Source organism: Castanea sativa, chromosome 11 (assembly GCF_040712315.1).
Source record: "Castanea sativa cultivar Marrone di Chiusa Pesio chromosome 11, ASM4071231v1".
Taxonomy (NCBI): domain Eukaryota; kingdom Viridiplantae; phylum Streptophyta; class Magnoliopsida; order Fagales; family Fagaceae; genus Castanea; species Castanea sativa.
The window spans coordinates 57,968,408-57,983,605 of record NC_134023.1 but is presented as its reverse complement, the minus strand read 5'-3'; the positions used below and the strand labels follow the sequence as shown (position 1 = coordinate 57,983,605).

At 36.2% G+C, this 15,198-nt stretch overlaps 1 protein-coding gene across 1 annotated transcript; it reads right to left on the bottom strand.

Annotated features, from left to right (window-relative positions):
- Window positions 1–1,264: 1,264 nt before the first annotated feature.
- LOC142617583 (DEAD-box ATP-dependent RNA helicase 21-like) lies at window positions 1,265–3,910 on the bottom strand. Its single transcript, XM_075790488.1, has one exon. The coding sequence runs from the start codon at window positions 3,661–3,663 to the stop codon at window positions 1,591–1,593; it is 2,073 nt and encodes a 690-aa protein (XP_075646603.1). The 5' UTR covers window positions 3,664–3,910; the 3' UTR covers window positions 1,265–1,590.
- Between the last annotated feature and the right edge of the window lie 11,288 nt (window positions 3,911–15,198).

The following is a 15,198-nucleotide window of genomic DNA, read 5'->3' as shown; positions in this document are numbered from 1 at the left end:
GGGACAATGTGGGTACCCAAGTAACATGCAGGAATGGGATTTAAAGAGCTTTGTGAGTTTAATTTAGCTTTAATAGCAAAGTAGGGTGGCAGTTAATGAGTGACAGCAGTTCACTTCTTTATAGAGTAAACTAAACAAAGCCAGATATTTTGTAACAAGCAATTTCATGGAGGCGAATCTGAATGGAGCTGGTTCATATGCTTAGAGAAGTATCTTTAGGGGCGCGAATGATGCTCAGTATATGTATGAGATGTAGAATAGGTGATGTCAAGATTTGGAGTGACAAATAATTCTCCACCCCAATATTTTATATGCTAGTCTCACCAAGAAAGCTCCACCCCGAAGCTGTAGTGAGCTCACTAATTGATCATAGATGAACATAGCAGAGAGTGGAACTGAAGATTGATAGACTACATCTTCATGCCACAGAGATGAAAAACAATAAAGGAAATTCCATTGAGTTGTAGGTTACCTGAAGCTAAATAGATTTGGATACTACATAGTCAAAAGTGTGTATTCTATTTTGATGAAGGAGAAAGGAATGCAAAAACTAGAGGGGAGCACAACTGCACAAGTAGACACGAGCAAGAAGTTGTGGAAAAAGTAAATATAGACTCTTCAGATCGGTTTCGGCACTTTCTGGAAGCATGGAAATAAGCTGCAAGAGTTGAGAAAATACATTTTTTCACACTAGTTTACTTCAATTGTTAAATTGGCAAGCAAGTTGTTAATGGTATGTGATAAAGTAGAATCAGTGACTAGCCCATATGAGAAATAAAAATTCACAAACTCAATTGCTACGAAAAATATTGTGAAAATTATTATGCCTATAACATTATTAAATAAGTTGTGTAAAATATTATACCTCTTTTGGATGGGATAAATGTAAGGACTATAGATGGAATGATTACCACCTATTCTACTCTAGATTTTTGCCTCGAGGAAGTGGAAAATCCAGGTTCTAATTCCTTTCTTTAGTAATTTATTTTCCTTTTTCAATAAAGAGTATTTACATCAGCTTATATAAAAATCGTGGTTTATTTTATAATAAAAACCTAGTCTTTGCAGAATTTCCAGCACCACTTCCTCTGGGAGGTAATCTGACATTCCTAACCCTGATTTCAAGCTTTGGTTCGACTTTCTCTGTTTTATTTAATTATTTTTTTGCACTGTTCTGCTTTGCTATAATCATACTAATTAGCGCCAAGATTTTTAACTTTTATAACAATAATTAGGGGCAAGACTCCCGCCATGTACCAAATTGGAGCAAAATGGACCGTATTGGACCAAAGTAAATTGAATAAACAAACCCACACTACAGTTGAAATAAAAACAGAGATTATATACAACATTCTCAACTGATATCATCGTGAAGATATTCCTACAATAAATAATCAGCAGAACAAACAGGTCTTAACAATCAATTCCCCCTTCAAGGAAGGCAGGTCTTAACAATCAGGTCCCAGAAATCCTATTATCTATTGCAGTTCCTTACCTGAATCACTAAGTTTAAGCTACTAAAAACTGTCATATGGCACAATTGACACGGAGACTTCGCCTAAAAGTGTCTTCACAAGCTTCAAAACTTTCTCAATTGGCAAAAACAAAGTCTTTGCTTCTTGGTGGTCTATCAGGAACTGAACCTGGCTTGAACTTGGAAGCCTCGTGCCTTGCAAGTTCATTAGGAACACTACTGTTACTCTGGATAAGCATCTGCTTGAGATCATAAAACACATCAGAGTCTGAAAGAGTCAAGAATGTAGTGGCCACACCCGTCTTGCCTGCACGTCCTGTTCGTCCAATACGATGCGTGTAGGTGTCAATACTCCCATGCATATCAAAATTTATGACTTGGGCGACATTGGGTATGTCAATCCCACGCCCCGCAACATCGGTGGCAACGAGGACATTGTATCTCTTCGCCCTAAACCCCTCGAGACTAATTTCCCTCTGCTCCTGCGACTTTCCACCATGTAAGGTTGTAACACGATAGCCTGCCTTATCCAAGTTCTTGGCAACATTATCTGCATTCTTCCTAGTGTTAACAAACACAATTGCAGTCCTATCATTACCAAGTTCGTCAAGCAATCTCTGCAACCTAGAAAGCTTCTCGGATTCCTTAACCATCATCACATGTTGGGATATCAAATCGGTGGTCTTTCCAGCAGTACCTATAGTTACCACAACAGGATTCCTCAGATACTTTCTAGCAAGCCGCTCCACTGCAGGCGGCATGGTGGCACTAAACATATAAGTGGTTCTATAAATCTTCTTCCCATCAAGCTCTTCATCTTCGTTTTCAGGTTTCAAATTGCTAGAAGGCATTGCATCCAACACACCCATAACCTGTGGCTCAAATCCCATATCTATCATCCGATCAGCCTCGTCAAGAACAACATAATTACACTGATTGAGAACCGCATATCGCCTCTCCAAACAATCAATCAAACGCCCCGGCGTAGCGATGACAACCTCACACCCTTGCCTAATCCTAAACCCTTGTTCCTCAATAGACTGCCCACCAACAATGGAGACCACTCTGATCCCCAAATTCTTAGCAAACTTATTAGTTTCTTCCTCAATTTGCTGAGCAAGCTCGCGAGTGGGTGCCATTACAACGGCATAAGGCCCTTCGGCCTCGATCTCTTCATTCATAGGAGGTAGTCTAGTAATGTAACTGAGCATAGGGAGAACGAAAGCAGCAGTCTTGCCAGAACCAGTTTCTGCAATCCCAATCACGTCGCGCTGTTGTAGGCCGAGTGGAATGGCCGCCATTTGAATAGGCGAAGGCTTCTTGTACCCGGCTTTCTCGACCGCCTTCAACAGATCTTGACTCAATTTGCTCTCGTCCCAAGCCCTCATAGGGCTAGGAATCTTCGAACCCTTATAGGAGATACTGAAATCCTCTCTGAAAATCCTCCAATCTCTCTCCCTCATTTCCTCGAGCTTCTTATCACTCCAGTGTCGATCGACTCTCATGTCCAAATTGCCGTACTTCTCAGCAGCTTGTTCTTTGAGTTTCTGAGCCGCAGCCTCCTCCGGCCTCTCCTCCACCCCATCCTTCCGGCGAATCTCCTCTCGCGTCTCCTTCTCGTTCTTGGCCGCGAGCTTCTTCTGCTCGCGGCGATCGACGCCGGCGCGGAAGCCTCGTCCGAACAAGGGCTGAGCCTCGTGAGGGTTTTGGTAGAGTGCGTTCATGTCGCGAGAAGTGTCCTCCGTGTTCTCCCAATCGAACGAGAATCTGAACTTCTCGCTGGGTTTGATAACTCGCTTCTTTGGCTTCTTCGACCCTAAGTACTGCTCTTTAATGGAGTCGAGCTCTTTCTCGCGCTCTCGCTCCGCCAACTTCTCCACCCGCGCACGCTCGCGAGACTTGGCATCCTCTTCGCGCTCACGGTCTCTGTTGCGCCGATCTCGGTCACGGTCGCGGTGGCGATCGGAATCGGAGGGTTTGTTGAGATCGCTGCTGTTGTGGCGGTTGTGGTTGTTGTTGTTGAAAGCGGAGGAGAGGAGGATTTGACGGCTTTTGTTGATTTCGTCGGCTTCTTGTTGACGGCGTTTTAGGGCTAAGGCTTCACGTTCCGCTCTGGCTAGGAAAACGGGTTTCACGGCGGAGCTTTTGACGTTGACGGCGGAAACGTCATCACTGAAACTACGTTTCATGGTGGAAGTCAGAGAGAGAGAGAGAGAGAGAGATCTGTTGGTTAAGTACAGGAGCGGAAAAGATTAGATTATATAGTGAGTGGCGCAAGTTCTAGAGCCTTCCAGAAACACAGGTCGGTGTGGGACTGTGCCTGCCCGAATCGGATTAGGGCTGTGTTATTTCTTGCGTTTGGCCCAATTTAACTTTCGCAATAACCGATAAACTCAATCCAGATTTTTCCAGCTATTATAGAATACACAAGGAATTGCATGCAATGATGCTAACACGGAAAAAGACATCAGAGATTGCAGATACAAAGCAAACAAATCATTCAATCTACACACATGACTCCCAGTCAATCAAAAATGCAAAGAGACAAATATCTTAATATTATATAATATAAATAAAGAAGATGGATAGATACTGAAAAATAAATATCTCTAACACAGTCAAACACGTAACATGAAGATCATGAATTAATTTATAATATAAATAAGTAGATATTTATGCAGTAAACATAACTCTTATTTTTCTAAGTTTTGTGTAGGGTATAACAACAAATTTCTTTCGCCGTGAATCATAAAAATAAATTTAAATACATAAATTTGTTTTAAGATTGTTGGATATATTTTAATAATTTACTTTTGTGATAGAGAAAAAAAAAATACACGAATCTAAGAATAAACAATAACACAAATAGATTTGATAGACAAAAACAATAAACAAATACTGAATATATATAAGTAAAAATCTGCAAATAATTAAAAACTTATTGACCAAATGTGTGAATGATGAATAATTCAGATTAAGTTTTGCGTTTAACACAATCTCCTTAAAGCAGATTTTGCCCCTCACACAATTACTGTGGTGCTTTAAGACTCACAGACATTTGTCTCTTGAGATAAAATGATCTACAGTACGAAAACGAGGGACTATGAAAAATTATATGTTACTGAACAGACACTCTATTTCAGTAATAACTATTGTGCACAGACTAACTAACTTAAAAATTTTAATAATAAAATATTATTATTTATAAAAGTAGGCTCAGTCTACATATGCCAAAAGCCCAACCCAATATCCTACTCATGAGCATATAAACTCATATATTATCTATTTCCTTTCCTATGTGGGACTCCGGATTTTTACTACTTTTAATAACATCTTCAAATGAACATAGAAAATATCATTCTTATTCACTCTATGCTATTTTTCCAACAATCCCCCACATGAATAGAAATTGATAAACGCAATGCAAATGATGATGCAGACACAGAGAGAGTAAAAGAAAAGTTACTGTATCGGGAGAAGTAGCTTCTGGCTTGAACTTTCCTTTGTAAAAGATTATCAGATATACTAGCTAATCAGTGAACACGATATTTTTGAACTGTCAACCGTTTGTGTATACCAAGACAATAGAATTCACACAGCTCCTTTTCAAACATATTTCGTTCTTATAGTTGTGTTCAGTTCGGTCCTAAACATATCCTGGTAAATTCATGAAGTGCTTTAGAGAATTCAGTCTTGAAACTCTAATGGAAGCGACCCACTTCACACTCATATAGGTGATTCTTATTAAAAGTATCCTGTTATACCCCACTTGGAATTTTAAGATATAAGAATCATTAAAAACAAAGCTTACCCTGAACATTGCTTACATGCATCACTATTTCATCATAGGAACGGATGTGAGATGTAACCTCTATAGTGATAAAAACTAGTCTTCATGATTCGGTTGTCCCTTTGAACTTAGATCTTGGAATCTCCAGTCAGCTAGGTTAGGTTGTCATCCCAGAGACTTTTATGTCATAGACTTTAACCTCATTCCTCTTGATGAGTAGTTTACTTGCTCTCCATTCAAACAACTGATTACAAATCCATTTTTATAATTTGGAACAACTTCCATTTGAGAGCAACTGCCTCATGATAATATGTCTCTGACGAATATATCAAGACCTACCATAATTATGTGTACTACCAAGACACTTAGTTGGTAATTACACATTTAGAAATAGGTAGCATATTTCTTATGTCATTGTTCATTGTTTTGTATCTCAAACAAAACCTCTTTAAATCAGCCTTCACATGAGTTTTGATCCTACCACCTTCTTTTTAAGAAGACACCCCCACATTTAAAGAATTATAAAAAAGTTATTTTACCTTTCCATAATTCATAGTGTCTTACATATTTTCTTTGAGGCAACTAATTACATATTTTCTATCATTCCTCCTTTGTTTTGTCCAAATGGATTGCACCATTTGCTCCACACATCACCGTTTTGCTGAACCATTTCAATTCCACTCAATGTTATCAATGATCATAATCACATACGTGCATTAAAATCATAATATAACATTAAGTCAATAAATAGTTATTGCAAAGAAACTATTTCACAAAACCGTGAATACAAATGATGGCCAATCCAGTTCATCACGTCCATAAAAAGTTAAAGTAATATATGTAAATTACTAGCTTTGATTTATATTACAAATTCACATGGCTAACTTAAGCATATTAAAAGATCTGACTAGTCTAGCCTGTCACTTTATATATCCAGGCCATATAATTTTCTTTTCTTTTGGTAATAGGCCAAACAACGTTTTCAAAAAGCAGTCAAAAGGAAAAGTGTAAAGAATCATATACACAGTTAAAGAGAAGCCGAAATAATAATAAAGTAATTCTAGATATCTAACATCGAACACATATAAGCCTCCTGAAGTATTATATCTATACTTTTACAATACAAAAGTACTTAAACTAAAAGCTATATGTGCGTGTGTAAGTCACTTCTATATTGCACGACTACAGTATCACACCTAAATTATTACAAACCAAACCACACTTGCAATATTCCAGATTCAGTCTATATTAATTTTGAATAGCTCATTACTCATATAACCCTAATAACTGGGACTTTTAGAACCTTTTGGACATGAAGAGAGTTTAGCCTCATCATTACCACTAAAGGTGTTTGACAAAATGTCTGAGAGAAATTTGAAATTACTTCAATTATTTTCTTTTACATGTTTTGATCTATTCATGTAGGGAGTAACGAGGGTGAAAATGGCCAAATACCACCATTTTTAGAAATTTGTAGCAATTAAGCACTGTTTCGAAACTAAATGAGAATCTATCACTTTTTAGGTACTCGAGCTCACTAAACTCGAGTTCTAAATAGTACTCGAGTTCCTAGTTTCATTCCACCGTGGCGCTAATGACTTGGAATTTGTGCAATTAAAAAAAAATTGTGGTACTCGAGCTTGGTAAATTCGACTTCCATGCAACACAATACTCTAGCATACCAGGCTTGAGTATGTTTATTTTTGTGTTTATGTTAATTTTTTTTCTACAGTCCTCGAGCTTGGTGAGCTCAAGTTCCTTGTAATATGGAACTCGAGTTTGCTAAGCTCGTGTTCCTTATAACTTTTTTTTTGGAAAAATCGACAAATACACATAAACATAAAAATAAGTAGTTTTTTTTTATGTTTTTATTTATTTAAATAGAAGCATTGTAAAATATAGAGATTTTAATTTCAAAATATGAATTTTTAGGCCACTCATACCCCTTGTTCATTCATTTTTAACACTCATCAAGTTCTATCTTCTCGAAAGCATTATGGTCAAATTGGTTAAAATATTGGGGGTTAGTAAAAGAAAAATCTCACTCCATTTTTAGCCATGGGCACACCGAAAGAAGTTTAAGCTACATCTAGATGTGTAAGTTCTTGACTTGCAGTATTTCTAAGAGGAATGTTAAACATTTTTTTATGTATACCTAAATGTTTGGCTGATGATGTGAAAGTCGCTTTGGCAACTTTTTTTTCTTAGCGAGTTGTAGCACCCCATGTTTAGATAACTTGTTATTTTCTCATAAAACACCTAGTGAAATCGTGTTTTCTAAATTTAAAAGCCAAATTTGAAAACTTTTTCATGTTTGGATTTCACAATAATTGAATCTATTTTTCTGCATTGATAAAATGTGTTTCTACATTAATAAAATTTGCTCTCTACACATTATGTTTACTGTATATTCAAATCTGCTTATTGCATTCATAAAATTTGTTTTCTTCATTAATTAAAATTGTTCATTGTTTTCTCATAAAAATTGTTCACATTTTTTTGCATAAACTATTTCTAGTATTTTGCATAAAATTATTTTATGTTCAGCATTATTTAAAAAATTGTTCACTCTCTTTTCCGCATAAATTATTTACTATTCATTGCATAAATTGGTCACTGTTTTCTCATAAAACACCTACTGAAATTGTGTTTTCTAAATTTAAAAGCCAAATCTGAATGCTTTTTTATGTTTGAATTTCACAATAATCGAATAAATTTTTCTCAGAAAATTTGTGATTTTTGAGGGAAAATATTGTGGTCATTTTGGGGTCGATATCATTCTCCCTTTCAAATTCTTTTTATGTGGTCATCTTCAGCAGAGTGATCTTTGGACTTGGACTAGGTCTTTTATCTACGACATCGTTGCTATATCTATCAGAGTGGTCTTCCACAGAAAAGAGAGGACACCTAATGAGCACTTTTCTGTCAATCGTGATACAACATGTGTATATTAGAAAGATAATTTTATCAATGGAGAAAAATAGATTCGATTATTGTGAAATTTAAACATGAAAAGCATTCAGATTTAGTTTTTAAATTTAGAAAACACGATTTCACTAGGTGTTTTATGAGAAAACAGTCACAAGTTATCTAAACATGGGGTGCTACAACTCGCCAAGAAAAAAAGTTGCCAAAGCGACTTTCACATCATCAGCCAAACATTTAGGTATACATAAAAAAATGTTTAACATTCCTCTTAAAAATACTGCAAGTCAAGAACTTACACATCTAGATGTAGCTTAAACTTCTTTCGGTGTGCGCATGGCTAAAAATGGAGTGAGATTTTTTTTTTTTTTTTACATGTTGTTCTAATTTCTCATTGTAACTCCCAATCTTTTAAACAATTTGACCATAATACTTTCGAGAAGTTAGAAATTGATGAGTGTGTTAAAAATGAATGAACAAGGGGTATGAGTGGTCTAAAAATTCATATTTTGAAATTAAAATCTCTATATTTTACAATACTTCTATTTAAATAAATAAAAACATAAAAAACTACTTATTGTTATGTTTATGTTTGTTTGTCGATTATTCAAAAAAAAAAATTATAAGGAACTCGAGCTTAGCAAACTCGAGTTCCATTTTACAATGAAATCGAGCTTACCAAGCTCGAGTACCGTAGAAAAAAAATTAACACAAACATAAAAATAAACACACTCGAACCTGGTATGCTCGAGTATTGTGTTGCATGGAAGTCGAGTTTACCAAGCTCGAGTACCACATTATTTTTTTTAATTGCACAAATTCCAGGTTAGTAGCGCCACGGTTGAATGAAACTAGAAACTCGAGTTTACTAAAGTCGAGTACCATTTAGAACTCGAGTTTAGTGAGCTTGTGTACCTAAAAGTGGTAGATTCCCATTTAGTTCCGAAACTGTGCTTAATTGCTACAAATTTCTGAAAATTGTGGTATTTGGCCATTTTCACCCTCGTTACTCTCTACATGAATAGATCAAAACATATAAAAGAAAATAATTGAAGTAATTTCAAATTTCTCTCAGACATTTTGTCAAACCCCTTTAGTGGTAATGATGAGGCTAAACTCTTTTCATGTCTAAAAGGTTCTAGAAGTCCCAGTTATTAGAGCCCGTTTAGTAACATTATTGTTGTTTTGTAGAAATACGTGTAGGTGAAAAATGTATGAAAATACGTGTAATGTTGTCTAAATACTAAAAACTATTATTTAAGCAATAATAACAAACACAACCTATATGTTATGTGAGGGCAAATATAAAATTCAAACAACAAATTGTAGACGTGAAGTTGTAAACTAAATAACTGAATTCTTTTGATTAGAGTGCTTAGACACATATAAGCCTCCTGAAGTAATTCTAGATATCTAACACCAAACACATATAATAATAATAAAGTAAAAGAGAAGCCGAAATAGTAATAAAGTAATTATAGATATCTAACATCAAACACATATAGTATTATATCTATACTCTTACAATACAAAAGTACATAAACTACAAGCTATATATATATATATATATATATATATATATATATATATATATATATATATATATATATCACACGGCTACGGTATCACACCTAAATTTTTACAAACCACCTACACTTGCAATATTCTAGATTCACTCTATATTAATTTTGAATAGCCCATTACTCATATAACCTTTTCCCACGTACATACCATTGTTTGTGAGTACAAACTTGTCAAATTCAATGACCAATTTAAACCATTCTTAGTCAACAGTGAGCAAGAAACAAAATTCTTATGAATATTTGGCACATGCAACACATCAGTCAAAGTAAGTTTCTTGCCTGAAGTCATCTTCAATATTACCTTTCCTTTTCCTACAACCTTAAAGGTTGAGGAATTCTCCGTGAATATTTCTTCTCCATTGCCTACAAGATGGTATGATGAAAACAAATTATGATCTAAACATACATGGTGAGTAGACCTAGTGTTCATCCATCATTCTTTGGTATCTCCTCCTACCAAGTTCACTTAAGAAATCATTGCAGAAATGTCTATATCATTCGCATATTTAGAAAGATTTTCCACTTCTGTAATGTTGGCTTGAAAGGCTTTCTTGGTCCCTTGATCTTTACGCTTATGGCAGTCCTTAGCATAATGCCCCATCTTGCCACACACATAGCATTTTCTGTTGAATTTTGTAAGGTTACCCCTACTAGTTCCTTGATCTGGACTTTCACTAGTGTACTTCCTCTTATTCTTATTATGCTCTACAATGTTTGCTTTAGATTCCATGTAGTGATTCCCTACGGCTTTTTTCGAAAGAATGATTGTCTTCCTCAATTCTCAATCTTACGATCAAGTCTTTTAGCCGCATTTCCTTGCGCTTATGCTTTAGGTAATTTTTAAAATCTTTCCAAAATTGAGGCTGTAGGGATAAAAGGCCCAAAAATGCATATTGGGCCATGGGCTTTGTCCAAAGGTGTTCATTGGTTTGAGGACAAACTAATGGTAATAAAGACGTCAGACCTAGGGGTCCACGAGCAAGTTGTGACCAAGGACGCTAAGGGTGGTAGGCCGAGGAGAGGTGTCTCCTCGGCTAGGTGAAGCAAAGGTCAAATGGTATGTCTTGGTTGTCTAGAATGATCTTTCAGGAGGTTCTATTGATGATGATATGTTTCAAGGGAGCACAGAGCAAAGGAACGGCTATAAAATATCTAAGAGAAAGCTACTACCATTGCACTAAATACTCTGTATCCAAGTCTCTAGCCGCATTAATGAGGAAGTGATGTTTAAACAGTGATTTTCAGCCTTACAACTGTTGCTCAAAGACTTCAAGAAGGGGCTAATGGGACAAGTATCAGCACTAGCAATCTAGGTCTACACGTGGAAGGGGAAACAAGGAGGAGAAAGTGGTATAAAACTATCGAGAAATTGAGAGGAGAAGACTATTGCAATCTAGATTTGAACTTGTAATCAAATTTGAGAAGGAAAATATATATATATATATATATATATATATATATATATAGGAACTGACGTTTTCGGACTGTGCCAAGGGTAATTTTTCTTTATTTTAAACCAGTCCATCTCCATTTTCTTGTCATCTGGATCCACTTTACATATTGTCTAACTCACTAAAGCCCAGCTTTTGAACCCACTCTCTATAAATTCATTGTATCGGGCTCTTTGGGCCGAAGTTCATCTATCCTTTGGGTTTGGGAACCAAATTGTGACCTTACAGAGGCAGTTTCTCAATGATAGTAACCACTTGAAATGATTCACTTATAGACATACCCTCAGCATGTATAACATGTAAGATTACCTATAGCTCTTGCACTTGACTAAGCACAGTTTTGGAATCCACCATTTTTTAATCCAGAAGTTTGCCTGCAATGAACTTTTTAGTTCCAACATCTTCTATCTTGTATTTCTTATCCAAGGAATCCCATAATTCTTTTGTTGTCTTGATTGAACCATACACACTATACAATGTGTTGTCCAATCCATTCAGAATATAGTTTTTGCAGAGGAAGTCAGCATGTTTCCATGCTTCCACAGTAGCAACCACTTGCTTATTTGTCTCAATTTCTTTGAGTTTTGGAGCATTCTCATATAAGAATTTTGCCAAATTCAATGTTGTGAGATAGAACAGCATTTTTTGTTGCCATCTCTTAAACTCAGTACCATTGAATTTTTCTGGCTATTCTCTGTGATTAACAGGAACAGTAATAGGGGCAGCAACATGCACAATTTCATTCGACATTTCTGTCAAAATAAAACTCCATCAGATTGAATTCTCAAAATCCAATTGAAGCATTGTTTTATATAATACAACAATCTAGAAAAAATTGACACTGCACTACATTCAAGTATTACTTTAAGGAAAAATAAACATATATTATATAAAAAACCAAATAGTCATTGTGTAATGTCATAATGTACAAAAGATATATAAAGATAAAAGTATTCTACACGGTACCAAAAACAAAATCTGCACTAAAGACAAATCAAAGTTTGACAATCACTCTATAAAATAGACAATACATAGCCAGCAAAAGAAAGGAGGTTATAGAGCCACGTGAATCACTATAAGGTCATAAGCATATATAATATTGTATTCAACTAATATTTAAAATACCAAATTGCAGAAACAGAGCACACATAGTACGAACAAACACAAAATACCTTTCACAATAACCAATAAACTCAAACCAGTTTTTTCCAGCTTTTATAGAATACACAAGAAATTGCATGCAATGATGCTAACACGGAAAAAGAGACCAGAGATTATAGATACAAAGCAAACATCTATCATACAATCTAAAGGAATAGATAGTATAGAGTTTATGTTGGGTTGAAAAACCACACCAAGTGAGGCGTGTCTTGCTTTGTATTTATACTAAAAGATTATAGACAAACTTCCCTACATTGTAGAGAATATAATTACAACAGATTTACATTAATAGAGAATCAGCTAGAATCAAGGGATGTGCTACGGAGGAGAGAATCAAGGGATGTGATATTGGCTGACTGACTTATGGTTGGCAGTATGAATCAGCTAGAATCAAGGGATGTGATATTGGCTGACTTATGTTTGGCAAGTATTTGAATTTGAATTGGATTATTTTATGGCAATATGTTTGGACTCTTGGCTGGCAGTATTTGACTCTGAAGTAGACACATCAGCCTTATGATTATCACACCCCTGCAAGCTAATGGGACAAGAGCGTACCATAAGCTTGTTGGCCAATAATTTGAAACGAGCAGAAGAAAGCCCTTTGGTGAACACGTCTGCTACCTGATCTGTAGTACAAATGTAGCGAACATCCAACTCCTTGCGAACAACCTTATCACGCACATAATGGTAATCTACTTCCAAATGTTTAGTGCGTGCATGAAACACCGGGTTTGAGGCTAAAGAGATGGAACTAATATTGTCACACCAAATAAGTGGAGTTGAAAGAGAGACACCCAAATCCTTGAACAATGATCGCAGCCATGAAATCTCAGCTGCAGTTTATGCCAATTGACGGTATTCTGCTTCTGTGCTTGAGCGAGATACAGTACGGTGTTTCTTGGCACTCCAAGATATGGGATTATATCCAAGATAAATACAGTAGCCACCAGTTGAGCGACGATCATCCGGATTTTCGGCATAATCAACATCGAAATAGGCTTCTAAACGTAGAGAACCAGGTTGATAAAACAGACCATGAGTAGGAGTGCTCTTCAAATAACGCAATATTCTTTTGACAGCAATCCAATGAGTTGTGGTAGGCTGATGCATGAATTGACACACTTGGTTTACTGCAAAAGCGATATCAGGACGAGTGAGTGTCAAATATTGTAGCGCCTCAACAACACTTCGATATTCAGTAGGATCAGGAAGAGGATCTCCATCATAAAGGCTTAATTTATGTCCAGTATGAGCAGGAGAAGAAATAGGCTTGACATCCTGAAACTTTGTGCGATGTAATAGATCCATGATATATTTTTTTTGAGTTAGGTATAAACCACCAAAACTGTATATGGCCTCAAGACCAAGGAAATAATGCAAAGGACCTAAATCCTTCATAGAAAACAGTTTCCCAAGGTTCTGTATAAGCTGGAAAATATGAGATGAACTATTCCCTGTGATCAAAATATCATCAACATAAATAAGTAGAATAATGATCAAAGCACCCTTACAAAATGTGAAGAGGGAGTAATCAGCTTTAGACTCACAAAAACCGAGCTCCTCTAAATAATCAGAAAATCATTGAAACCATTGTCGAGGAGCTTGTTTTAAGCCATAGAGAGACTTATGAAGCTTGCAGACATGGTGTGGATAATTAGGATCAATGAACCCAGAAGGTTGACGCATATACACTTCCTCAGATAATTGGCCATGGAGAAATGCATTCTGAATATCCAATTGTCGAATAGGCCATTTTTGATGAATGGCTAAAGCAAGAACAATGCGAATAGTGGAGTGTTTCACAACTGGACTAAAAGTCTCTGTATAATCAAGCCCTTCTTTTTGATGAAAACCATTTGCTACAAGACGCGCTTTATAGCGCTCAATAGTACCATCAGATCGTTTCTTGATTTTAAACACCCACTTATTAGGCAAGATGTTCATATTTGAGCGAGGAGGGACCAAGGACCAAGTGCCATTCCATTGCAAGGCATTAAATTCAGCCCCCATAGCATGACGCCATTCTGCATGTTTAACTGCTTGGCTATAACAGGTGGGTTCAATCAAATGAGAATCATATACCACATTCATTGCATATTTTGGATTGGGTTTGCAAATGCCATCTTTTCTTCTAGTGACCATGGAGTGGGAGGAATTTTCTGGGAGAGTTTGTGATGTGGGATTAGGTGGTAATGGATTTGGAATGAAAGATGCAGAGGTAGGTGGTATAATGGGGTTGGGATGAGAAGCTATAGGTGGGTCTGGTGGCGTAGGTATTTGAGGAGTTTGAGGTATAGTAGGAGAAGTGGGTGGAGGTCTAGAACAAGAAGGTGGTGTATGTAGTGAAGGTAGCTGAATCATTTCTAGTGTAGGTATCACAGATTCCAGGGGGCCCTTCTCTGCAGAAATAGTGTTAATGGTCTCTTGAAATGGGAATGAAGACTCATCAAAAATAACAAGACGGGATAAATAGACACGACTAGTGCTTGGATCAAGACATCGATATCCCTGATGATGAAGAGAGTAACCCAAAAACACACACCGTTTAGAACGAAATTGCAGCTTATTTGTATTATAGGGTCGCAAATAAGGAAAGCATGCACAACCAAACACTTGAAGACTATCATAAGTGGGAGATTTTTGAAATAATTTTTCATAAGTACTAAGATAATTTAAGACACAAGTTGGAAGTCTATTAATCAAATACACTGTAGTGTTAAATGCATCAACCTAATAGGTATTTGACATATGAGCATGAGCAAGAAGAGTGAGACCAGTTTCTACAATATGCCGGTGTTTTCGTTCAGCCAA

Excerpts from the sequence above, each read along its gene's own strand:
- LOC142617583 (XM_075790488.1), bottom strand. The coding sequence starts at position 3,663 with ATGAAACGTAGTTTCAGTGATGACGTTTCCGCCGTCAACGTCAAAAGC.